Here is a 27,699-nt window from a genome sequence, read left to right as displayed (position 1 = left end):
AGGTAATGAATAATTAAACAGCAGTAAAGTAAAAAGCGAGGCTATATACAGGGGTTACCGGTACAGAGTCAATGTGCTGGGGCACCGGTTAGTTGAGGTAATATGTACATGCAGGTAGCTATGGTAATATGTACATGGTAATATGTACATGTCTGCTCTTGTAGTAAGAGGCCCCATTCGACTCCCATTTCAGGCTCCTTCCCCCAGCTCCTCCTCCTTCTGTCGGATCAGTGTCTTTGTCCGAGGGGTGTGGTGTGACTTGGTCTCTGTAGTTTATAGAAGGATGGGTCCCAACAAGGTTCAGTGTTGTGTGTTTTGGCTCTATGAAGTAGAATTGTTCCTCCCTCGTGCCATAGAATTCAATGTACACTTGATCTCTGTATACAGTGAGAGCCATCCTTATTGTTTGTGTCCGATGTTCCTTCTCACCCATCTAAATCTTTGGACTTACACAGGATCTTACACATGCAGTTAACTCTTGTTCTTCAATTGTTTTTTGCCAGGCCGTCCTTGTAAATAAGAATTTGTTCTTAATTGACTTGCCTGGTTAAATAAAGGCTAAATAAATACAAATAAAATGTTTGTCTTCATCTCCAGGGGACATGCTGGGATCACCCCACCACCCTGACGTGCCCCTCCCCCCGCCCTCCTCCTCCAGCTATGGTGACCACGCCCACACCGCCTCGGCCGAACCCACCTCCCTTCACCTCCTCCCACCCTCGCCGTCGGAGCAGCAACAGCCCCTGCCCAGGGAGAGGAAGAACGGTGCCAAGAAGAAGTGTCTCTACAATTTCCAAGATGCCTTCCTGGAGGCCAACAAAGTGGTGATGGCCACCTCTGCCTCCACCGCCTCAGTCTCCTGCACGGCAACCACTGTCCAGTCAAGTAATAATCACATCCAAGTTTCATCTAAAAGACCCAACTCCTTAGGTAAAACTGAGGAGGAGGAGCGCAGCTTAGGGCTAGTCCGATGGCACACTGCTACGTTCCAATATCCATACTAGCACACCACCACATGCCCGATACATTTGGTTCATTCTAAAGTTGTCAGCATGCTTCATAACCAAACTAGTGTGCTCGTGTGCTCCTTTATAAGACCTTCGCTTGAACATAATTTTTCTTTTAAAGCAGCAGTAGTACTGTTTTTCCTTTTTGAGACTCTGTAGTCAGAATTAATCTAACTCAAGAAATCTGTCATTAATTTTGATATTTTTGCAGAGGTCTTAGTTGCGCAATTTTACATTTAACTAAGATGTTTGGTGCAATATTACTCAATGAAAAGTATATCGTAGAAGGACAGCAAAGACTTTTGAAGAATCCCTACTGTTGACCAATCACAAACAAAGGGGCGTAGACTTCGGCTACCGACTTCGTTTTGTACTTATGTGATAAAATGGGGGGGGGGGGGGCTTACGACTAGCAGTCACTAGCCGCAAGGCTGCGTCTCAATGGCCTGAATTAGCTTCTTCTCCTTGATCTGTACTGATGTGACAGGAAAGCTGCCTGAGAAAGGGAAAGTGTTGTGTTTGCAGCAATGATTGTAATTTAACATGTTCCAAATACAGAATAGACAAGCAGAGGTCAGAATATACCTGATGACCCAAAAACATGGGTCTGACTTAGTGTAAATAGACAATGTATTTCCTTCATTGAGGCATTTAAGATGACTTCTTGTGAATTGTCTCCGATCTTCACTAACCAGCTGCTGAATGTGCATCATTTCATATGCATTTATTTTTTTCTTCTGTCTCTGCCAGGTGATGTATTTCACAATATAGGTAAAGAGGACCATAGGCAACAACCTGGCCCCATCGCCCCTAGGAATAGCCCCACAGGCCTGGCCTCACTCCCTCAGCTCTCGTCTGGCCCAGCCCTGCCTCCTTCCCCTGGCCCCACCGCCCAGCACCACTACCCCAGCATGGGCTCGCAGCCCTTCCCAACGACTCCCACCACGTCCCCAGGCTTCATGGAGGCCCACCACCAGGGCATGTGCTTGTCCCCAGCCGAGCCACCTGACGCCGCCCCAGCCGACGGGGCCATTAGCGCCCCGCCCAGCGTGTGCAGGTCAGTCCCTTGTTTAAGTTTTCTTTTATCACAAAGCTAAGATCAGATTAACCTACTCCTGATACTAACATTGACCAGTAGAGCGATGAGAAAATATCAAGGCCTGTATAGTGTGTCCAATCAAAAACACATTGTGTAGATAATCCTCTATGGAAAACAATGTGCCAAACCTTATGTCTCTATCATAATCTGTGTGAAGAAAGGTAAGACATTTGGGCGACTAAATCAATGGAGGCCAGATGAAAAAAGGTGGTCAAGAATTTGGAAAATAGTTTTGCGTCAGCTAGGCTGGATGCTGTGTGAGAATTAAGGCTACCATGACAGGCTAATGACATTCATCTTTCTTCTCAAATCTGGAGAATGTTAAACAATAAAGGTAAGATGTATATTGAATTTGAGACATGACATGTAGTACTTTCATATTTTAGTATACGCTGTTCATATTAACAGCGTTAAACAAGCATATCTCTGTGAAATGTCAACGGAGCACTGGGCGTGCTGCAAGCTTTTTATTTTTAATATTGCCCATGAATTGAAATCTGATCCTGTATCAGTTGATTAGGCAAAACATCTGCCTACTACCTCTCCATGGCTATATTGGAGAGCATTGAATTGTAACCACCCACTGTTGCTTTGAGTGGGCTTCTAAACAACTAGGTCTTACTCATAACCACAACATTGGAAGCCCATCGCTCCCTTCTATACTCCATAAAATGTATGTCAACGTTACTTTCCAATGGGCATACCGAGAGGCCAAACTGATCAGTCTTACTGAAACATGGTTAGATGACATGTCATTGACTCAGAACTGAGCTTTGTCGGATTCAGAACACCACACAGGCATGACATTGACATGGGGAAAAGCAGGGTTTGCATTTATGTCAACCAGGCATACAGCAGATCTGCCCATATCCTGAGCCCTATACTTTGAATGAGGTTTGAGGAGTTAGTGAGGCAACTTTGGTCAACTGAGTTCCAGCTGTAAATAACCGGTCATATGAATGTGGCTCAGCTTTTAGCCATGTACATTTTTATGGCAACGAGTCCTTCAGAACTAACTTGTTCCGGGTCAGGCCAACTCCATTTACTCTGAATGAAGTGTGGTTGGAGGACCAATTAAATCATATATTCCCTCCCTCTCTGACTGATTGCATCATCATCCCCTTGGCCCCCGGTCTAAGGCACTGCATCTCATTACAGGAGGTGTCACTACAGTCCCTGGTTCGAATCCAGGCTGTATCGCATCCGGCCGTGATTGGGAGGCCCATAGGGCAGCGCACAATTGGCCCAGCGTCGTCCGGATTTGGCTGGGTAGGCCGTCATTGTAAATAAGAATCTGTTCTTAACCGACTTGCCTAGTTAAATAAAATTAAAAATTTGTAGATCACTGACTAAATATTGTATTAAACAGTGTTTTTTTGTGTTAAAAAATATAGTAATGTTAAAATACCTAGCACATTACACATGTATTAATGACAGAATGCGTTTGAAACATCACACCTTTTGTATGACTTACTTAATACAATTATTTTAGATAAAAGCTGCTGTTGCATTGATAAGCACACCAAAGACGACATTAAATCGTCGTTACAATACGTAATAAAAGCCCGACAGCACTTCTAATTTCACACTAGAGCCTGCTGAATTTGCAAGATAACTTGACTCGCCCATCGATTTAGATTTTTCAGCGTCGTCTCAATCAAGAGTTCGCCGTTCGACTCGCCACGTGCGACATGCATGCACTGATGCAAGCCTCCTAGAGTTAGCGGCAGGCAGACGAGCGCAATAGCCACTATCGTAGTATGAATGAAGTCTCAGCTGGAATGTGAAGCTAACTGAAGTTGGCTAGCTTTATAAAAGCCTGAGTAGATCTAGCGTCCATCGTCGTATATTGTACCACTCTGGAATCGCACTGCTCATCAGATGTGGTGCTACTATCCCTCTCCTTCACACCAAAGTACCGGCCCCGTGAATTCGGTCAGTTCTTTATCATTCTTGTTAATGTACTACCCACAACCAATATGAATTGCACAGCAGATGTAATCACGTCATGCGTGAGGCGCATAGTCAAAATCACCTGACTCCGATTTTATTTTAGGATGGGTGGTTTTCAACGGCTGTACTCTCAAAGACTCTTGCTTCTTATCAGCAATATGTTACATGCGCAACAAGGGGTAGGAAAACACCAGTCTATTCAGAAGGCTCCTCTAAGCACCTAGGCTCTTAATGCAGTCCACCTCATTCCAGCCTTTCGAAATAAACTACAGAGAGAGGGAGGCGCATAGTCAAAATCACCTGACTCCGATTTTATTTTAGACTGGGTGGTTTTCAACAGCTGTACTCTCAAAGACTCTTGCTTCTTATCAGCAATATGTTACATGCGCAACAAGGGGTAGGAAAACACCAGTCTATTCAGAAGGCTCCTCTAAGCACCTAGGCTCTTAATGCAGTCCACCTCATTCCAGCCTTTCGAAATAAACTACAGAGAGAGGGAGTAGTCTATAAATCAGTCAAAACAGTGGAATGACACATCCAGTGCAGTGCTGCAAGACTGCTTTGATTGTACCGATTGGACTGTTTTCTCAGAAAATGCCACACTGGATGAAACTTTAGAGGCTTTGTCTGATTACATACATTTTTGTGAGGATACAGTGGTCCCTTCAAAATAAGCAAAAAGGGTTACAAAGAGAAGGGTGAAGGACTATACCAGGATGGAAAGATTAGGAATACTTGGAAGGGTCTAAAACTTCTCTAGACTACCAACTAACCACACTGAGCTCAATGTCCATTCAAAAGAACATTCTATTGAGTTTGCCGAGAGTTTGAGCTCTTTTTATTTTAGGTTTGGTAGTCTGGACTTTAGTACTGAGGAGGATGAGCTGTTGTGAAATGTTATCTTTAGCACAAAGGGAAGCTGATTTGGTTATAGAGGAAGTAGATGTTGATAGGGTATTACATCTAATATCAAAAAACAAAGCTACTGCTCCAGATAATTTCTCCAACTTAAATCCTGTCACAAGGAATTGTCAGGTGTGTTCTGTGAGCTGTTCAAACGCTCACTGAGGGAGCATACAGCTCTGTAGAAATCATCCATCGTATGCCCAGTACCCAAGAAGAGCCGCTTTGCTGTCCTCAGCGATTACCACCTTTTTTTTTTTTTTTTAACTGGGCAAGTCAGTTAGGAACATTCTTATTTAAAATGACGGCCTACCCCAGCCAAACCCGAACGATGCTGGGCCAATTGCGGGCAGCCCAATCACGACCGGATGTGATGCAGCCTGGATTCGAATCAGGGACTGTAGTGACGCAGTGCCTTAGACGGCTGCACCACTCGGGAGCCCTTGTTGCGTTAACGCCTGTGATAATGAAAAGTTTTGAGTGTTTGGTTCTCTCCCACATACATAATGAGGTTTGAGGCATTGTAGACCCCCTTCAATTTGCCTACAAGCAACGGAGTGGACAATGTTCTTGTTCCTACTGTACCACACATTGCCAAATCCTATGCCTAGATGGTGTTTGTGGCCTTTTCCAGTGCTTTTAGCAGTATACAGCCATATCTAATGGTCAAACTTTTGAATATGAACCTAAGTCCAAAACTCATTCTGTGGATTTTATATTTTCTGGCAAATAGACCACCGTGGGTGGGATTCATTGGTGAGTGCAGGACAGGGCTCAATCATCTCTCCTGTCCTGTTTACACTATACAGATGACTGTAGGAGCACCTGCCCTGAGAACATACGGTACATAAAATACTCAGATGACACTGCTAATCTTGGCACATCTGATTCGGATGACCTGATTCAGTCCACAGTGGACAAGTTTGACATCTGGTGCTGAAATCTGAATGACCAAAGACCTAATCATAGACTTTGGGAAACAACCATCAAGCTGATTTCTCCAAGTCAATCACCATCGGTACAGTAGTTAATAACAAGCTGAACTTTGGAGCCAACTGTGGGCCAGTGTTATCTAAATATCAATCCAGACTGTACTTCCTTCGTAAACTTAAAGGCCTAATTTATAAATCTCTTTTAGTCCTTTTACAGATTGTTTTATTGAGCCAGTCTAGGAAGATTGTAGGAAGAAGGTAAAAGGCTCTCCGGCGCACACGTAAGCGGGGTAAAGAAATCATTTAGGATCTTACACATCCACTGGACAGCCAATATGCAGTACTGTCATCAGGGAACAGACTCTTTACCTCTTTAAAGCCAAGCGCACTACTAACAGTTTTGTATCAGTACTGCTTTTCAGTGAAAAATGTATTTGTGTGACTTACAGTATGTTTATTGTTTAGCTTGTGTAGCACTGCTCTTTAATGAAATTGATGTTTGTGCCTTGCATATACCTTGTAAGGATTTGTAAGATAAATGTATCAGTCATGTGGGAACGTTGTTTATATGTTTACTATACATCTTTATCTTATCCGACTAGCCACAATTGGAACCAGTTTATTTGACAGTACAGAAAGTTCCAAATATTTATTGGGTTAACTTCACCTACCGGTATTTCAGCTACTACATATTGACATTTTGACCTTGGCGTTTGACCCCTTCTAGTGACCCCGAGTGTGAGGGCCACCGTTGCGAGGGAAATGGGGCGTACGACCACCAGGGCTACGACGGCGAGGAGAGCCAGGACGAGGACAGCTGCTCGGAGCACAGCTCTTCCACCTCCACCTCCACCAACCAGAAGGAAGGGAAGTACTGCGACTGCTGCTACTGCGAGTTCTTCGGCCACGGCGGGGTAAGACATGCACACATGCGAGCACATGCATATACTCATACTAATATGAGTATATTACTATGTATCAACTTGCGGAATAGTGAGAAACAGAAGTCTGTAATAGTGTTTTAATGATGTAGTCTGACATTTTGTGGAATACAGAATCTAAATCTTTACTAGAACGGCCTGTTGGACACTGTCTAGCCAGCAGTTGAACGAGCCTAGTCTGGAGAGATGACACTTTAAATAGCACTTTTTTTTATTTATAAATTGTATCCCCTTTTCTCCCCAATTTTCGTTGTATCCAATCGCTAGTAATTACTATCTTGTCTCATCGCTACAACTCCCGTACGGGCTCGGGAGAGACGAAGGTCGAAAGCCATGCGTCCTCCGAGGCACAACCCAACCAAGCCGCACTGCTTCTTTAACACAGCGCGCCTCCAACCCGGAAGCCAGCCGCACCAATGTGTCGGAGGAAACACCGTGCACCTGGCCCCCTTGGTTAGCGCGCACTGCGCCCAACCCGCCACAGGAGTCGCTGGAGCGCGATGAGACAAGGAAATCCCTACCGGCCAAACCCTCCCTAACCCGGACGACGCTAGCCCAATTGTGCGTCGCCCCCACGGACCTCCCGGTCGCGGCCGGCTGCGACAGAGCCTGGGGTCGAACCCAGAGACTCTGGTGGCGCAGTTAGCACTGCGATGCAGTGCCCTAGACCACTGCGCCACCCGGGAGGCCCTAAATAGCACTTCTGATTAGGTCCCCAACACATTTTACATTGTATAGCGGAAACTCACCCCAGATAGTATTGGGTGCTCTGATGATATTCAACACACAATTCATCTCAAACTACCAGAATAATCTAAACCCTATTTCCTTGTTTCCTCCCCTAGCCCCCGGCGGCGCCCACCAGCCGCAACTACGCGGAAATGCGCGAGAAGCTGCGCCTAAGGCTGACCAAGCGGAAGGAGGAGCAGCCCAAGAGGGAGGAGCAGCCGGCCGTGGTGGAGCGCGACAGTGGTGCCGACGGCATGGAGGACCACCGGCGGGTGGAGGACCTGCTGCAGTTCATCAACAGCGCCAGTGACAACAAGCCTGCCTCCAGCTCCAAGGCTGCAAAGCGGGCTCGCCACAAACAGAAGAAGGTAGTGGTTTAAAGCATTTTACAACATTTTGTTTGAAGTGTTACCCCTTTTTGTTTCGACGACAGTGTCGTGATTTAAAATGTCACTTTGAAAGTAATTGTTCACCCCAGCTGACGTCAAAAGTGGTCTATAGTTGCACTGATAATTCAGACAGTATTATTATTTAGTATTAGTATTTAATATTTGATTTTTGGGCTGAACTATAACCCTTCAAGTTGTAATTTTAACATTGGTGCTAAGGACTTAGTTCAAATAGGGAGTTGGGTCAAACCAAAGTTGTATTTTTTGTTACTAAATGAAGCAAAGGACCAACCGGATATGAACTGTCTGTGTGTGTCTCAGATGGAGGAGAAGGTGCGTCTGGAGGCGGAGGCCCGCGAGCGGGAGGAGGAGCAGGTGCAGCAGCTCCTGGAGGAGGAGCAACGGCGGCGGGAGGAGGAGGAGGCCCTCCAACGGGAACTCCTCCGCCTGCAAGAGCTGCAGCACCTCCGCTCCGCCAAGAAGAAAAAGGAGAAAGCCAAGGAGCTCGCCGCCCCCGTACCGCAGAACAACCCCCAGCCCCTCAAACAGACGGCCCAGAACGTCCTAGAGAACCTCCGCAACGGCAAGAGCCAGCTCCTGCACAGCCTCATGCGCCTCCCTGGCCACAAGGATCCCAGAGTGGAGCACCGACCCCAGCCCCGGCCTCCCCCCTCACAGCACAGTCCAAAGAACAGCAGGGAGAAAGCCCCTACTCCGGCCCCCTTCACCCCAAATGCCCCCAACTCCCCAGCCCCCTTCCTTCTCAACGGCACCTCCGTTGCACCCCAACCGACGGAGGCCAATGGCAAAGCCAAGCCAAAACAGCAGCAGCCAATCAGGCAAACCGCCAGCGAGACAACGATGGTCAAGAAAGCCCCAGAGGCCACCACTAACAGTACACCACAACTACCACCAGATGTCAAAGTGACCCGGCCCAGGCTTCCCGCTGAAGACCCGGTCGTCCCTCTGGCACCGGGACCCAGGAAGGAGGAGAGGAACAACGGGAAAAGGCAGCACCATCAGCAGTCGGCGAGCCAGGTGAAAGATGAGAGGAGCCGACCCTTGTTGGAGCCCTCCCCACCCCCTGCCTCGCAGACGGAGCAGCCCCAGCAGAACGGCAAACCCCTCAGCGCAGAATCCCCCCAGCCCAAGGCCAAGGCCAAGAAGAACAAGAAGAAGAAGGCCGACAAGACAAACAACTCAATAGGTCAGCATGATATGCTAGGTTATGCTGTGCAGTTTTATTTATCCCTGTAGGATGGTTAGTTTCAGGGCTGCAGAAGTGTTTCAGGCACATACAACATCCAGAGATAATATTGAGACGGGGACATTTACATTTGTTAAGTTGGCATTTTGTGACCGAGTGTTCTCTTATTGCAGATGACGTTTTCTTGCCCAAAGACATTGATCTGGACAGTACTGACATGGACGAGACTGAGAGGGAGGTGGAGTATTTCAAAAGGTACGGGCACTTGACTCTTGCTTTGCATTGACTACATAAAGATTCTTTTTTTTTTTTGTTGAAAAAATTGCTTAAACGATCTGTCCGGAAGCTTAGTTGCAAAGTGTTTAAATTGAATCTAGCTTGAAGTGAAGCTGGATGCTTTATATGCAGAATCTATTATGTGAATCAATTTATCATTAAATCCCCAAAAACTATTAAAACAAATTACTTGTATTCCTAAGCTTATGATTATGGGTGTGGAGAGGACTAGGGGTGTACCCCAATAATATCTATTTTCCCCTAAAGTGTGCACTTGTTCACTACTTCCCACAAATGTAAACGCATTGGATTGGTGGAGTCCTTTCAAATCCGTGAAGGGAAGGGAACAAATGCACACATTGGGAGGAAGGAAAGATAATTGGTACTTAGCTTGAGTGTACTTCCCTCCTCCAGATGCCCCTAGTGAAAAGCGTTGCATGGAAGTGGATCTTTAACTCCCCATCTCTCTCCCTCCCTTCCCAGGTTCTGCTTGGATTCCGCCAGGCAGACCCGACAACGGCTGTCCATCAACTGGTCCAACTTTAGCTTGAAGAAAGCAACGTTCGCCGCCCACTGATGGGACCTCGCGTAGGACAAAGAAAAAGAGACTGGCAGGAAGCAATCGGCACGCCCCCCCCCCTCATTCAAACTGCTACCACAGACCCCGTCATCCCGTAGCCCTGCTGTGCCCAAATGGCGCACACCCACGCTGCCTTGTTCTTTGTTGCTGTGCGGTTCTACCATGAACCCATCCTCCAGGCTGATCCTCAAGCAGAACTCTGAGAGAGAAAAAAAATAACATTAAATGACACACACAAAAGAATAATCACAAAATGCTACTTTCTACCTGGTTTTGTTTTTGTTGCTCATTTGTGTGTTTTTAGTCTGAGGGGCATTTCTCTTGACTTAAAAAGCCATGTTCTGAAATGCATTTTCTTTTCTTTTTTGCCGGACTCTTAGTCAAAAGATCCTTACTATGTTTGCTTTGTGAAAACAGACACACATGGGAAAAAATGTGGAGAAAAAAAAGATATCTGATGAATTAAAGCCTTTCATTCAGTTACTGTGGCTTACTATCCCCTTGTTACCCACGATTCCTAGCACGGCATCTCATTCAGATAACTGACAAGGGAATGAATGGGCATGGTCTGCCATACTCTCCCCTGCCCCCAACAACTCTCACTTGACTGAGAGGAACTTGGCTTAATACTTGACAACGTTCTTTTTTTTATTTTTTCAATTTCATTTAACAAAATCGATAAGTGTACCAGTTACAGTTTTTATTTTGTTTTCTTTCCTATTTTTGACTTGTATCCAGCTTGTATCACAATACTTTCAGAATGAAATTGAAGAAAAGAACAATGCACACTATCAATCTGTTATAGAGTGTATATTGTATTAACACTGAAGCCAAACTGGCTACCTTTTAACATATTGTTAAGTAATATTAAAATCTTATCTTTCTTTTTTGAAAGATGGAATACAGTAGTATGGCAGGATGTGTGTGTCTTGTGTCTGTGCTTATTTCATTGGTGGTGCATCTTTAATGCAGTGAAGGGGGGGTGTATTTAGTTTCATTTAGGAGTATTTTTGTAACTTAATGTTCCCCAAATTTATAGAGGAGGTCCATTCTCCCCTTTGTACCTGGAATGTAAATCATATCCATCTGCACATTATACACCGAAATAGATTCTAGAGAGGTGTAGGCTTATTGGTTAAGTAAGAAGATGCTATAGCACTATCATCCCCTCGATACTAAGTGACTTTAACTGTTCACCATTACCTTCTACCCCAAGGTGAGTAATATTTACTGGTTGTGCTTTCAGGGAACGTTTGGCCTATAAAGACATCACTGATGCTTCTCCATTTGGGGTGTGCAGCCACACTAGATGATGGGACGGTGAGTCACCTGGAGGACCGGGTGCTTTCCGGGTTATCCACCACTGATTATAGTCAGTCACATGATCAATCGGTAGTGGAGCTATGACTAAGTCCAGTGGGACCCCACATTCTCATAGCAGTGACTGAAAAGGTAAGGGACTGAGTTGACTGTCATATGTCAGTCAGTGGTGAAATATGTGTATGTTATTTGCCCTCAGTCCTCCCAGAAGAAAATAAGTAGCTCAGACTCCTCGATGCTCACAGAACCCTGGTGAAAGCGTGGTTGATGAAGGTTTTCCTTTGCAGGGTAAATGGGTGATGTGTGTTTGTGGAATAACGTGGTAGTCTGGTAGAAATGAAGGTCCTAGATGCCTACATACCAAACTAATGTGTGATACTGTTGGCATTGTCTGAGCCTCTTACTATATTTACTCTAAATGTAGTTTTCTGTGGGAACATGCCTTAAAGTATTCACACCCCTGACTTTTTCCACATTTAGTTGTTTCGTCCTGAATTTAAAATTGGTTACATTTAGATTTGTTTTTGTCACTGGCCTACACACAATATCCCATAATGACAAAGTGGAATACAATTTTATTACAAATGAATTAAAAATTAGAAGCTGAAATGTCTTGAGTTAAGTATTCAACCCCTTTTTTATAGAAAGCCTAAAGTTACATGAGTAAAAATGTTCTTAAACAGAGAGTTTAATTGCTGCGATAGAAGACTGAGGATGGATCAACAACATTGTAATTACTCTACGATACTAACCTAATTGACAGAGTGAAAAAAGGGAAGCCTGTACAGAACATGCAAAACATCCTGTTTTCAAGAAGGCACTAAAGTAATACTGCAAAAAATGTGGCAAAGCAATTCACTTTTTGTTAAGTGTTTGGGGTGATTCCATAAACACATTACTGAGTACCACTCCACATATTTTCAAGCATAGTGGTGGCTGCATCATGTTATGGGCATGCTTGTAATTGTTAAGGACGGGAGTTTTTCGGGATAAAAAAGAAACAGAATGGTGCTAGGCTAAATCCTAGAGGAAAACCTGGTTCAGTCTGCTTTCCACCAGACACTGGGAGATTAATTCACTTTTCAGGAGGACAATAACCTAAAACACAAAGCCACATCTACACTGGAGTTGCTTACCAAGAAGACAGTGAATGTTCCTGAGTTAAATCTGCTTGAAAATGTATGGCAAGACTTGAAAATGGTTGTCTAGCAATGATCAACAACCAATTTGACAGAGCTTGAAGAATTTTGAAAAAAAGAATGGGAAAATAATGTACAATCTAGGTGTGCAAAGCTCTTGGAGATTTATCCAGAAAGACTCACAGCTGTAATCGCTGCCAAAGGTGATTCTAACATGTATTGACTCAGGGGTGTGCTAATTTGCAAAAATGTATAAGAACATGTTTTCACCTTGTCATTATGTAGATGGATAAGAAAAAACAACAATTTAATAAATTTTCAAATAAAGCTGTCACACAACAAAATGGGGAATAAGTCAATGGTTATGAATACTTTCTGAAGGCACTATATGTCCAGTTAACATACCTAAAATAAAAGCAGTGCACATTCATAGGGGTCTCAGGAGGATGTGCTCTTTAAATGACAAACCACCTGATTTTAATCCCCCAATGGCAACCCCCATTCATTTTATTTTCTCTTTCAAATGACACCTACAAAAAGGGAACTTTTTGAGGCTATATGTCATCTTCTGAACTTCCTTTGTCTTTTGTTTAGCATCCTGCCAAGCGCCACAGTGCGCGGTTGAGCAAGCACCCTCGATGTCACATGACACCAAGTGAGATTAATTCAACAGTGCTTGATTATCTGAGCTCATTTCCATATGAATAGATAGACAAACTACTTATTAGGTAGATAAGCTCACTGTTTTACTGTATGAGTGACTGCACATTTACACTAAGGGTTCACACAGGAATGAGGTCACAGTGACACAATAACCAGAATGTACTTCCTGTGAGGCAGACTTGTGTCTGCTACAGTTCAGTTTGGTAACACCAACTTAAAACTGACAGGTATAAGGCTTTATAACTTGTTATAAGCACGTATGAGCCTTTTTGATGTTGTAGTATACGGATAAAAAATATGTTATGTCAATCTTTGTAGCAAATTGTCAACTGCCTCAAATGACTAATGGACCAGACATGTTTATGACAAGTCTTACAATGCATTATGACCGCATTATAATGCATTGTAAGTAAAGTGTTCTCATGACATTATATACTCATCAAATACAGTTATTTTAGCCCATAAACTTAACTCTTAAAACGACCTACCTCTTTAAAGAGTATCTTAAATAAATCCCACAGCACTTGTCTTTTCCTACTTTGATAATAACTACTTTGTTGGGGGAAAATGTACTTGCTACGATTGTCATATGTTGTCTCACCTAGCTATTTTAAGATTAATACACTAATGTAAGTCACTCTGGATAAGAGTGTCTGCTAAATGACAAAAATTTAAATGTAAAACAAGTCGGAGTGACTTAATCAAACATTTCACGCTGAAGAGGAATTGAGTAACAATGACATTAACAGTAGGACATTCTCCCTTATTGCTTGCTTCCTCATATTTTTCAAGAATCAACTGTTCTTATCACAGATGGGTTTCACAATGAATAGTAACTATTCATACACATTTATCAGATGAAAGAAATGTGGGAAATTTTAATCACGCAGAGAAGTAAAAACAGCATGGATTGAAGTGACAGCCCAGCTGAAATTAGTCATTGTTTATTTCTGTAATGAATAGCTGACCAATCGACTGTCTGCTTTACTGACAGACTGTCTGCCTTACTGACAGTTGTGGCTGCTTTGCGTGATGTATTGTTGTCTCTACCTTCTTGCCCGTTGTGCTGTTGTCTGTGCCCAATAATGTTTGTACTATGTTTTGTGCTGCTACCATGTTGTTGTCATGTTGTGTTGCTACCATGCTGTGTTCTCATGTGCTGCTGCCATGCTATGTTGTTGTCTTAGGTCTCTCTTTATGTAGTGTTGTGTTGTCTCTCTTGTCGTGATGTGTGTTTTGTCCTATATTTATATATTTTATTATAATTCGATTTTTAATCCCAGCCCCTGTTACCGCAGGAGGCCTTTTGCCTTTTGGTAGGCCGTCATTATCAATAACAATTTGTTCTTAACTGACTTGCCTAGTTAAATAACGGTTAAATAAAAGAAATGCCTGTACAGTGTGTTCACTATCAGTCACCAATGATGTAAAAATGGACATCTGCTTTTGAGTAAGCGAGGACGTGCAAGAAAATACTACCTGAACCAGACAAGGACATTAACATTTGTTCTGGTATTTGTGAAACATAATTTAAATGACTGTAAATTATGCATTAATACATTGATGAAAGTATTATTTATTTCCTTTTTCAGGAATCTCTCAGCTCATGAAAAGGACCATGTTTGAATCATCATATATGCCACTTAGCAGATGCTTTTATCCAAAGCAACTTACAGTCATGCATGCATACATTACATATGGGTGGCCCCAGGAATCGAAGCCACAACCCTGGCGGTACAATTGCCATGCTCTAACAACTGAGCCATACTGGACGACAAGTATGGGTACATGTATGACATTACTCTGATTCTACATTTTCTATATAAAACCCCCCAAATTATTTTAAAACCCTATCTGCATCACTATTACTTTGAAGAAATCTTGACAGTCCTTGGCTTTGGCCTCCGCTTTGGCCCTCTATCCCTAGCCAGTGATGGCTGGGGTTAAAAAAGATCATGGTGCCATTGAGTCTTCAGTACACATGGCAGGGCTCTAACTATGACAGGGGCGAGATGCGTTAGGGTTATAAGAGGGTATCAGAACTTTCAGATGGCGGCCTGTAGCTTGTAATAAGTAGGGGGGGATTTTTTCATTGTGGAGTGCCTGAGGCATTGAAGAAACACACCCACCATCCACTTATACTGGGGGGGGAACCCCAGTCTTTCCCACATATTATACTTCACAATGGTGTTTTGTACCAGCAAGTGGAAAACCACTCTAAGCGAATGAACTGGCCTTTATAAAATATACAAAACAAAGGAAATTGACAATAATACCAACTACCTCCACCCCCCTATAACTAACAGTGATCTACAGCTACCAAGTATAGAGCTGCCACACTCCACTTTCAAGTGAACCAGTGTGTGTTGGGAATTCCCTTTATGGGAATTTCCCATTATTTTTGGATACACATGAGATTAAAGGCCACATCTATCCATTCTGTAGTCTGTCTAGATAAGTGTCAGGCTAAGTTTTCCCATTGCTGATAAAGTGCTAGACAGAGACTGATCTCGTAGACACCTGGTTAATGGAAACCTAGTGGCGCCAGGAACTGTTTTGCCACGTCATCTGACTTGAAATGAATGGATTTGTAAATGTATGTAGTCAGACATTGTTTCTATCAAAAGGTCGCTGAGTACGGCAAAGGGGATTTGTGACACCACATTTTTCCACTCCATAAAGGTGGGCTTTGTGTGTGTGTGTGTTCACATATAGACCAACCGTGCAGTTGTGTAGGTGTTTGGGGAGGAAATTCCTGTCAACCCCAACCGTGGCTTATCTGTCAGCTGTGTGACACTATGTGTGTGTGTGTGTGTGTGTATGCAACAGTAAAATAAGGATCGCTTTACAAAGCTACAATCTGAAACACAACTAATTGAATTCTTGAATTAAACTTCTCATAGAATCATCCTCTTTTCACTGAATAGATGTAAATGTGTGAGAATGATACGAACTGGCCCAACCGCATCCATCTTCCCCAGACTGCATATGAGTAGGTGAGCATGCGGCGTGCTATGTCATCTCCAGACTGTGGCTAAGTCTCAAATGACACCCTATTCCCTATTTAGTGTATTATTTTTGAGGGAATAGTGCACTATATAGGGAATATAGTGCCATTTGGAACACAGTCTGTGACTTGGCTCTTCGGATGACTTTGAAACCTTTGATGGAGTTTCTAACTCTTTCGGCTGCTAGAGACCCTTGACACAATTAGCGAGGCCTTTTTTTGTCAGAGGTCACAATTCCTATAAATGAGGCCCTATTTGCATCTGTACGGCAAGAGTGACCTAGTGTCTGTACTCTACTTCTATATATCAATCAAATGTATTTATAAAGCCCTTCTTACATCAGCTGATGTCACAAAGTGCTGTACTGAAACCCAGCCTAAAACCCCAAACAGCAAGCAATGCAGGTGTAGAAGCATGGTGGCTAGGAAAAACTCCCTAGAAAGGCCAGAACCTAGGAAGTAACCTAGAGAGGAACCAGGCTATGAGGGGTGGCCAGTCCTCTTCTGGCTGTGCCGGGTGGAGATTATAACATGGCCAAGATGTTCAAATGTTCATAGATGACCAGCAGGGTCAAATAATAATGATCACAGTGGTTGTAGAGGGTGCAACAGTGCAGCACCTCAGGAGTAAATGTCAGTTGGCTTTTCATAGCCGATCATTCAGAGTATCTCTACTGCTCCTGCTGTCTCTTGAGAGTTAAAACAGCAGATCTGGGACAGGTAGCACGTCCGGTGAACAGGTCAGGGTTCCATAGCCGCAGGCAGAACCGTTGAAACTGGAACAGCAGCACGACTAGGTGGACTGGGGACAGCAAGGAGTCATCAGGCCAGGTAGTCCTGAGGCATGGTCCTAGGGCTCAGGTCCTCAGAGAGAGAGAAAAAAATAAAGAGAAAAAGAGAGAGAGCATACTTAAATTCACACAGGACACCAGATATCTGGAGTATTTCTCCTGTCTATAATAGATTGACCCTAGCCCCCGACATAAACTACTGCAGCATAAATACTAGAGGCAAGATATAGGATATAATCATTAAAGGCTGTTCAGGACACTTTTTAGAGTTTAGAAGTTTAGAGCTTAGAATTCTATTGTGTTATTGTACAATATTACACCACACAATACCTATTACAGACTTAAAACCATATTGTATATACTGTATGTGTAACGGCAGTCTACTTCGTCCTCCTCAGACGAGGAGAGGCGAGAAGGATCAGAGGACCAATACGCAGCGTGGTAATTTTCCATAATGAATTTAATCAACACAAAACAATACACTATACAAAATAACAAAAGAACCTACCGTCACAGTCCTAGCTGGTGCAGAACACAGAGACAGGAAATAACCACCCACAATTCCCAACACAAAACAAGCCACCTATATATGATTCTCAATCAGGGACAACGATTGACAGCTGTCTCTGATTGAGAACCATATCAGGCTGAACATAGAAACAGACGAACTAGACACACAACATAGAATTCCCACCCAGCTCACGTTCTGACCAACACTAAACAAGCAAAACACATAAGAACTCTGGTCAGGACGTTACAGTATGTGACACTATAATCCTCCGTAGGCAGTCATAATACACTATCAATATCGGCCATAATACATTAGGCTAAATCGTCAATACAAATATAGAAAAAACAAAGGTACAATAAACAAAGTAACATCTATACCTCTTTGAATTGCTAAATAATTAAATTGTGTTCAAGTAATACCAGAACACAGAACAGTGTGACATGGATCTGTCTCGCTTTCCAGATTGCTATAAACTGGGACTCCAATAACAATGGAGCTCTGCAATATTAAGGTTGATCTACCCACTAAATAAAAACTAAAAACAATGGAGCTTAATGATCCAGTGATCTGCTACTTTAGTGTCTCTAACACACACACACACACACACACACACACACACACACACACACACACACACACACACACACACACACACACACACACACACACACACACACACACACACACACACACACACACACACACACACACACACACACACACACACACACACACACACACACACACACACACACGCACACCTTGTTTGGTGTTTCATCTGCCTCCCCTTTAAATAACTACTTTCTAACAGGGAATGTCCAGTTCCCTGCGGCCATATTATACCCGTAACAACTGGTCCTGGACTTGTTGTGTTGTTCTGGTCCTGGACTTGTTGTGTTGTAACTCAAAATGATTTGAGAACTAGTCTGAAGACAACTGATCCCAAATCAGAAGTTAGGAGCAGGATGTAACCAGAGCCTCTGTCTTACTGGTCTCTAGTCCACTTGCTGTGTTCACTTCAGCCACACAGGACAGCGGAGAATGTGGAACAGACAAACAGGACAGCGTGCCCATTCAGGCTACTCTGGGAAGGGGTTTTCCAAAGTGTGTACAAACACACAGTCAGACAAGGAACGTACACAGTCACACAAATGCACACACACACACATACGCGCACACACAGACACACATCCTGTGGGACCTGAGTCGCAATGGTTTATCTACGGTCAGAGCCCCTCGCTGTCTCACACTGTCACTCCTCCTGACTCTGCACCCCAAACTATAACTTGACTGGCAGTTATCCACCAAGCAAACTAAGATCCAACAAAAGTCCCTCAAGCTGAGATGTTGTCTGGTTTGTATCACAAACACTCCACATGATTGGTCAAACAACATTTATTTTTATTACAAAAATATCCTTTAAATTAAACAGGTTAAAACAGATCATCACATTTTGATGTTTATAAATCAATGGCTTCTAGAAAAATAAAACTTGTGTCAGTTCAGAGGTCATTTCTCCAAATGTAGTTTCAAATGTCAGATCTGAAATGGCACTTTTTTTAAGGTTGCCATGTTGTGGAGAATTTGTCTCCCACACTGTCTTGTCTTACCAGGATGTGGGAAACATCCTGCTTAGGTGTACCAGGATTCAGACGACACCTCAAAACACGATGGCGATATTCATTTTGACACAGCACTATAAAGATTTGCCAATTTGAAAAAGCCCCACTAATAGCAAATAAATATTCAATCATATATAATACTGTGAATACATATTTCCAGGCACAAATATCATAGGTCAACATCTATAGGTTAAATTGAAAATAGATGACTTACTCAAAACGTGAACAACATCAAAATATACAGTACAACAAATAGCACCATGCTAACGACAGACAACGTTATTACAGTATCTTCAACCAGAAAGAAGCTTATGTATTTCAAATCCAATAAATCAAAAAAAGAAATATGTGCATTAACGACTACTTTGGTAAACAGGTTAGGAAAGTGCAACAGGTTAACAATTTGATGCCGGAATATTGAATTGAGGTATGTGACATTCAAATATCGTAATTAACATCCAATTTCCCATCTAGATTTTCTACAGACCACGCAATCAACCATCTCCACACAGAAACACACCCATGCAGTATCATGTGATAATTCATATGGATCATGTAGTCAAACATGAGTGGGTTTGCACTGAAAATCGCTTCATCTTGCCAAACCAAAGGTATTACACAAAAAAATATTTTCCACTTACTTACTTTTTCCACTGGTATTTATCAGGTATTTACTCAGAAATTATATGGTAACAATGGGTACTTTCTGGTATTTCCTTCAAGGAACCCAACCCATTCAAATGGTGGCCAGTGGTGTTTGTTGTTACGAATCCGAAAGAAATAAACAGATAATTCAAAGTCACTACTGTGTTATCATTTTACCATGTAGTATCCTGGTAAATACCTGGTATTTTCTGTACTGTAAAATAAAGTGCTACCGTTATTTCTCCCACTACGACCACCAAGCTAGTACTGACACTCCAACTCTGCATCGATAATTTATTAGATTCTGTCTTTTAACAACCAAAACGCATGGCAGCGTCTGAAGTCCAGGTAGTACCTCCCTGTTTCAGTCCATTTTCTTCCATTTAGTGCCTAATGAACACAACCCAGTTGAACTAGTCAGTTTTCTAAGCTCCCCGGTCCCAACCCTTCTTAGGGTGCATGTAGTGCTTTTTCTTCAGTGCTCAATTATCGTCAGTTAACGATATTTGTCTTAACACCCCCGTGGGGTGGGAGGGGCAGTAACTCTCATAGCTTGGGAGTAGGGCAAAGTTGCCCCTAGATGTCGGGTCAGTTTAGCATTTTCCCCACTTTATGGTTTGGATTGGGGAACGGAAAATGATCCTATAGCTGTACCTAGGGGAAACTTCACGTCGGAGCTCATAGCCTGACACACTCTATGCAGTGTTTGAGGTACTCCACCGCATGTGTCATCATATGTCATCTTGGGCATTGGAGTTCCGACGAACCCTGGCACTTTGTCCAGGTGGGACTGGGTGCTAATTACAGCTGACGCAAGCTTTTAATTTTTGATTTTTGTCACAGGTGGATTGGCCCTGTTCCTCAGCAGTGATTCGGCCGAGTCCGTGCTCATGCGTGGGGAGATCCGGTGTCCTTTATGGACTCGGCACGTGGAGTTGGCATCTCTAGTAGGGCTCTGGAAGATAAATGAATGATGATCATGAGTAAAAGTGTTCCTTCCCATAGCCTAACTAGACATAGTAGCACTTTGAGGATAATGTATGAAACACTCCACACAAATAAAACGATCACTATAGCATTATTATTATTTTAGGGAAGTGCTCTTTGTTGTTCCCTAATGTGATAGCTGACCAATCAGCCTGTTACAAAACCTTAGTAAACCTTTTTGACCCGATACAGTGCTATTTTACAGTAAACAAATTGACAACAGAATTTCAGCACGCTTATAGGGAAGGACATTCAACAAGCACAGCACTTACACAAATGACTGATGATTGTCTAAGAGAAATTGATGATAAAATAATGTGAGGGCTGTTTTGTTAGACTTCAGTACTGATTTTGACATTATCGATCATAGCCTGCTGCTGGAAAAACATATGTGTTATGGCTTTACAACCCCTGCTATATTGTGGATAAAGAGGTACCTGTCTAACAGAACACAGATGTTGTTCTTTAATGGAAAGCTCTCAAACATAATCCAGGTAGAATCAGGAGTTCCCCAGGGCAGCTGTGTAGGCCCCTTACTTTTCACAATCTTTAGTAATGACATGTAAAACCAGTGTGTATATGTATGCGGATGACTCAACACTATACACGTTAGCTACTACAGCGACTGAAATGACTGCAACACTTAACAAAAAGCTGCAGTGAGTTTCAGAATGGGTGGCAAGGAATAAGTTAGTCCTAAATATTTCTAAAACTAAAAGCATTGTATTTGGGATAAATCATTCACTAAAACCTAAACCTCAACGAAATCTTGTAATGAATAATGTGGAAATTGAGTAAGTTGAGGTGACTAAACTGCTTGGAGTAACCCTGGATTGTAAACTGTTATCGTCAAAACATATTTATACAACAGTAGCTAAGATGGGGAGAAGTCTAAAGCGCTGCTCTTCCTTCTCAACAACACTATCAACAAGGCAGGTCTTACAGGCCTTAGTTTTGTCTCACTTGGACTACTGTTCAGTTGTATGGTCAGGCGCCACAAAGAGGGACATAGAAAAATTACAATTGGCTCAGAACAGGGCAGCATGGCTGGCCCTTAAACGTACACAGGGAGCTAACATTAAAGATATGCATGTCAATCTCTCATGGCTCAAAGTGGAAGAGAGATTTACTTCATCACTACTTGTTTTTGTAAGAAGTGTTGACAAGCTGAATGTACCGAGCTGTCTGTTTAAACTAGTAGCACACAGCTCGGACACCCATGCATACCCCACAAGACATGCCACCAGAGGTCTTTTCACAATCCCAAAGTCCAGAACAGACTATAGGAGGCGCACAGTACTACATAAAGCCATGACTACATGGAACTCTATTCCACATCAGGTAACTGATGCAAACAGTATAATCAGATTTTAAAAACAAGTCCTTATGGAACAGCGGGGAGTGTGAAGAGACACACACAAAGGTACAGACACACACATACGCACACAAGAGCTAGTACACCCACTTTACACACACGTACATTGTAATATTGTTGTATTATACATTTTGTATTGTAGATATGTAGTGGTGTAATAATGTTTTATGATGTACTATTTTATCTTTGCTTTATATGCAATGTAAGTGCCTTAATGTGTTTGGACTCCAGGAAGAGTAGCTGCTGCCTTGGCAACAGCTAATGTGGATCCCTAATAAATACAAATACTGTATCTTATTAGCCGTTAGCGAACTGTATGAAGAACATGTCTGTCGAAACGTCATTGTATCATCATTTCTCAATAAATGGCAAATAGGGGAGGGACATAAAAGCTTCCTTTCATGGCTATTTATTTTACTCCTGTAACACGTTTGTGTGTAATGTATGTTAGTAATGACTATGTGTGTGTGGCCTTACCTGTGCCTGTGTGTGTAGCTGCTCCTGTAGTCGAGATACTTCCTCTTGCAGGTCCTGGATCCTGCCCTGCGCTCTCTCCCTGTCTGCCCGCTCCGACTTAAAGTCATCTGTGTAGATGAGAACCTGTGAAGAAGAGAGGGAAAGGGTGAGGGTGTGTGTGAGAAAGAGAGAGGGATATGTTTCTGATTCAACTGAATAGGGTGGAACTGTATGTGAGAAAGAGGTTTCTGATTCAATGGGGTTTTCTTAAAAGACTGCTGTGTGATGCATGGATTCATGTGTGCGTGTCAGAGAGAAAGAGAAGGAAGAGGGAGAGCAAGAGTGGGGAGACAGAGGGACAAACAGACAGAGAGATAGAAAGAGAAAAATAAAGATAGAGAACGTGAGCGAGACAAGAGAAAGAAAGAGAAATTGAAAGAGAGAGGAGTCAGACGATCCTACACCACACTAACCTGTTGCTCTAGCATCTGGATGCGGTCCTTGTATCGTCTCCTGCTCTCATCCAGCTCTCTCCCCAACCTCCCACAGTCCCCCAACTTCTCCTCCAGTAGGCCGTTGAGCCTGGCTATCTCCTGCTGGAGCAACCCAGCTTTGGCTGAGGCTAACCCTGGGAACAAGCCCAGGCCAGGCCCAGGCTCTTGTGTAGGTCCGTGCCCTAACCTATGCCCCACACCTGGATCAGGGCTGGAGGAAACAGCCAGGGCACTAGACTCATTCAGCTTCTGACACAGGTACCTCACATACTGTTCCCTGCTCGAGTCATACTTTTGCCATTTGGAGTTTAGACCTTCCACCTGGGAAAATTAAGGAGGCAGGGAGGGAGGGGAAGAGGGAGACATTAGTCACAAACATGTACACACACTTGTGCACACACAGCTTCACACAAACACACACACAGAAGGCTGTTCAACTTTGGTTCTGATAGCCCATATGCTATGACAATGTTGGATAACTACAGTCTGCAAAAACACTACAGTAATTACTTCAGTATATGTGTACTACAGTTTCTTTACTATAGTATTCATACTTTAATAAACTGTAAATAGTACAGTATACTACAGTCATGTATATTCAATACTACAGTATTCACTGTAGTGTTTTTGCAGACTAAAGTCTGCAAAAACACTGCTGTGCATACTACAGTAAAGTCTACAAAAACACTACAGTGAATACCATAGTATATTATAGTATTTTTTCATGTGGGTAGAATGGGGTTTCTACAGTGTGGTCCTGCTTACATATGCCACTCTTTGCGTTAGCTTTTGGTTCTCTTCTTGGAGTTTGCTGACTCCAATGTCAACGCGACCAGCTTCCGTATAATCCAATATCTGACCATGAAAAGGGGAAACAAGAGCTCAAAATGATGCTATCCATTTAGAAATCCAACAGAAACAAACACAAATAACTTGGCTGAAAAGCACATAATGGCAGAGACAGAGAGATTCCAAATGCTTTAGTACACACACCTCTCTTTCATTGCTTTCATTTTTAGTTTTGAAAGACAGTTACAGTGAATAAGCTCTTCTCAGTGAGCACAAGACATTGAAAATACGTAATTTGCTGATGAGGTTGTAGCTCGGATATAGCTACTGCTGTTCTCCTCTCTCAGTTGGAGTTTAGTGCTTGCAACCCCAGGATTGTGGGCTTTTGGGTTCGATTCCCGCATAGGCCACATATAACATTCAGTATATACACAGTTTGTGGATATGAGTTAGCTCTTTACACTCGTACCCGTCTACAGGTTCAAAATAGCAGATTTAGGTGATGATAAATGCCTAAATTGGAACGCAGTGGCTGTACAGTAACATGCTATATGTGAAGTCAAAACGCATGGTCTCTGCTTCCCAGCGCAGTACTGGTTTTGACTGAACTTGAACACCGGTCGTGACAATAAGTTACCCCCATCTCTCCCGCAAATGTTGTTGTCTGAGTGAGGGAAATGCTGTAAATAAAGAGGACTCGATGTATTTTGAAAGATGAGACATTGAGGATTATAATACCACTTCGATGTCACACAAGCAAGCCAAACACCCCTTAGTTCAAGTGTGCACTTCCCCATGCCATATCATAAAACTTATGTAATATACAGTGCCAACGATTATGATCACAATGCTTGATGTACAGTTACAAGATGACATGGCGTATTGTGCCGAAATTGGGCAGGGAACACGCATCTGAATGCCCTCGTGATTCTATTATAGTAGCACCAAAATGACTATTTGCTTCTCTGAATTGCCTAACACTGTAAGATCGTATTTCGTAACTTAGCTAGCAATAGAACACGCTTTCAAATGATGCCCACCTGACCAGATTGCAATTTATAATGGACCATTTTTGAATGTGTAAACAATTACGTAGGAACTGTGCACACTTTGGAGAGGTGTGTTGCCACATGGAGACACCAGTTAGACCTTTCACGTGTCATTTCTTTGTCTTATGTTGCACCTACCCCAAATTTACCATGAATGTTCTTATCATGTTACTGAATGTTTCCAGAGCATTTTCAGATTTCGTATTCAACAACTGCGGCAAAAAGTACAGTAAATGTAAAACGCACATAAAATCAACAGTGTAATGTTTGGATTCAGTCTTGTGTCAGATTAACTGTTTTGTCCTCACCCTTCAGTCTAATATTTTTTTTCTCCCATAATCTCCAAACTGTTCCCCTTTGATTGGTTGGTTACATGGTTATGCATGTGCTTTCCATATTTCTTCTGTAAGAAACATTTCAATTTAGCCCTATCTATATAGGCCAATTCCCACGAGTGTAAGGGGTTAACTATAATTTGCCTTGGATAAAAGTGCTTGATAACTATGTTATTACGCACTTATTATAGACTGGGTGATTTGAGCCCTGAATGCTGATAGCAATAGCAATAAGGCACCTCTGGGGTTTGTGGTATATGGCCAATATACCACGGCTAAGGGCTGTGTCCAGAACTGCCCTTAGCCGTGGTATATTGGCCATATACCACATCTCCTCGGGCCTTATTGCTTAATTATACAACCTTCATACACACCTCTTTTGCCTTCTGCTGCATTTTCACCTCCTCCGTCACTCTCTCTCCTCCCTTCTTCTCTCTCTCTAGTCGGCCCAGTAACTCCTGACACACCCTGACTGTGGCTCCCAGTTGGCCCCGGAGCTGGTCGGCCTCTCCAGCCAGCGAGGTGCACAGGACGGCACGGGTGGCCTGGGCACGGTCCCTCTCGGCCAGGGCAGAGCGGAGCCTCTGGATATCCTGGTCCTTCTCGTGGTCTGGTTGACGGGTCACACTCTCCAGTTCTCGCTCCCTCAGCAGTTGTTGCAACCTCTGTATCTCCTTCAGGGGTGGGAGAAAATAATAGAATAGGCTTCAGTGTCAAATGTGTGTCAAATGCAGAAGATACTTAAAAAACATATATTATTATTATTAATGGACAATATAGTTTTTTGGAATGTTTTATTGTATTGAATTGTGACTTTTATCTGGCACAGATGTGTATGTTTAGTGAAGTTAAGGCGAAACAACACTGGCACCTGCACCGCTGCAGTTGTACACATTGAAATGGAAAAAGAGAGGTTTTTGCTATAGCAACATCCTCTCTGTACTGCAAGGTGGTTTTGAAGCAGGGACATTTTTATCAAGCCTGGTTGGCAAGTTTGGTGGTAGGTTTGGCCTACACTAATAGTCTTCCCAATAGACCTCAGTTGTGAACTAGTGTAGGGTTAGGGTTATCTCAAATGGTGTAGGCTAGTGGCTATTTTCAGAGAAGACCATTTACAGTAGGCCTAAACTACACTGCTTTCATAATGTGCAAATTGAAAATGAAAGAAAGAAAAGACATATATATGTCCTAAAGGATCGTTTTAATACTTGCAGAGCTGACTTTGAAATTAAGTAGGGCTATAACCTAATATTAAAAAGCACAACTATGTTTCACAGGGTTAGCCTAAACATTAAATGCACCTGATACACATTAAGAACACATAGCATACAGTAAATTCTACTCACTTGTTGGCTCAACTCTGCTTGCTGAACCGCATTCATTTCTGTGTCTTTCAATTTTTGCTTCATTTTGCAGATTTCTTTGCATAAACTTTCCAGCAAAGATTCGGCCGGTGCTATGACAACAGGGTCATACCCTTCCACATTGATACAGGTATTTTCGTATTTGCCTAACCTAGCCTTCAAATCTGCGATTAAATTGTCCCTTTTCTTGATTTTCTTACTTAATGTGTCAATCTCCAGACGAGTTTCGTGGTAGAAAGTAGTCAATGTATGGCAGCTCCGTATTTTTGATTTCAGCGTATCATTATCCAAATCGACATCCATCGTGTTCCTTATTCCAGTCATGTTCCTTATTCCAGAGGTCATTTATCACTGTTGCTTCTGACAGATGGGGATGGGGAAAAATCTTCAATATTCCATCAGCTTCTGAAATTATTCTGTTTATTAGTTCGATGGAGTTTGTGTTCGTAGCTTTTGCAACATGTCTTCAAGATTAGACTGAGGAGGATTCAACTATGTAGCCTAAAGGATGTGGCTCATCTGAATTTGGAAATATATAATTGCGACAATTACAGGGGATTTCCAAGCGGGACTTCCCCTACACAATAGGTGGATTTTTCTTGTACTTTACTTTTTAACAACGTCGGGTAAATTGACAACTCCTTTCCGAGTTGATCAATCATCCATTCCAGTAACAATCTAAATGATATGCTTTCGTTCCTTAATAAATGTTCTAACAATAAAGGACACTGGACTAAATTGACACAGTTTGACCGGAGCAAAATAAAAAAAAAACGCAGTTGCTTGAACTATTTGCACATGCGTACGACTTTTCCGGTAACATAGTAGGCTAACGTTACCTCCCTCTTGTGACATTTGTAAATCCACAGATCATGCAATTCTGGGTTGACGTTTTCTAAACAGACGGCCTTTGCCTGAGTAATCCGCCTTGGTAAAAATCCGTGAAGCAACTCTTTTATCGGATGGAATGTAAATGAGTTGCCGGTAGCTCTATTTTCCAGAATGAATGACAATTCCGATACATTTCATGAAATGAATATATGTAGCCCTAATCTAGTGTGTTTAATTCAATTGTTTACAAACCAGATGTTGTATTCAACATTATGTGATAAATGAGTTTATCCGTAGGCAAAGAC

At 42.7% G+C, this 27,699-nt stretch overlaps 2 protein-coding genes across 3 annotated transcripts in view; one reads left to right on the top strand and one right to left on the bottom strand.

Moving 5' to 3' along the window:
• Positions 1–10,935, top strand: part of fam193a (family with sequence similarity 193 member A) — a 31,607-nt gene extending 20,672 nt beyond the window's left edge. Inside the window, exons 17-23 of one of the 2 annotated variants that reach the window (XM_055923785.1) lie at positions 598–885; positions 1,758–2,064; positions 6,622–6,808; positions 7,681–7,932; positions 8,275–9,160; positions 9,334–9,415; positions 9,920–10,935. In XM_055923785.1, the coding sequence (XP_055779760.1) occupies positions 598–885; positions 1,758–2,064; positions 6,622–6,808; positions 7,681–7,932; positions 8,275–9,160; positions 9,334–9,415; positions 9,920–10,013 (2,096 nt within the window). In that variant the 3' untranslated portion in view covers positions 10,014–10,935. Of the gene's footprint in view, positions 1–597; positions 931–1,757; positions 2,065–6,621; positions 6,809–7,680; positions 7,933–8,274; positions 9,161–9,333; positions 9,416–9,919 lie in introns of both variants that reach the window. The other variant, XM_055923784.1, reaches the window with a different exon arrangement.
• A 7,897-nt stretch (positions 10,936–18,832) lies between these two features.
• LOC129855776 (TNFAIP3-interacting protein 2-like) lies at positions 18,833–27,391 on the bottom strand. The gene is made up of 6 exons (XM_055923783.1): positions 26,546–27,391; positions 25,574–25,873; positions 23,792–23,881; positions 23,006–23,347; positions 22,554–22,676; positions 18,833–20,669 (listed from the first exon to the last, which is right to left on the bottom strand). Exons 1-6 carry the CDS (start codon positions 26,906–26,908, stop codon positions 20,535–20,537), a joined length of 1,353 nt encoding a protein of 450 aa, XP_055779758.1. The 5' UTR covers positions 26,909–27,391; the 3' UTR covers positions 18,833–20,534.
• Between the last annotated feature and the right edge of the window lie 308 nt (positions 27,392–27,699).

This window comes from Salvelinus fontinalis, chromosome 5, assembly GCF_029448725.1.
Source record: "Salvelinus fontinalis isolate EN_2023a chromosome 5, ASM2944872v1, whole genome shotgun sequence".
NCBI classification, from domain to species: Eukaryota; Metazoa; Chordata; class Actinopteri; order Salmoniformes; family Salmonidae; genus Salvelinus; species Salvelinus fontinalis.
This window is presented reverse-complemented; position numbering and strand designations above follow the sequence as displayed.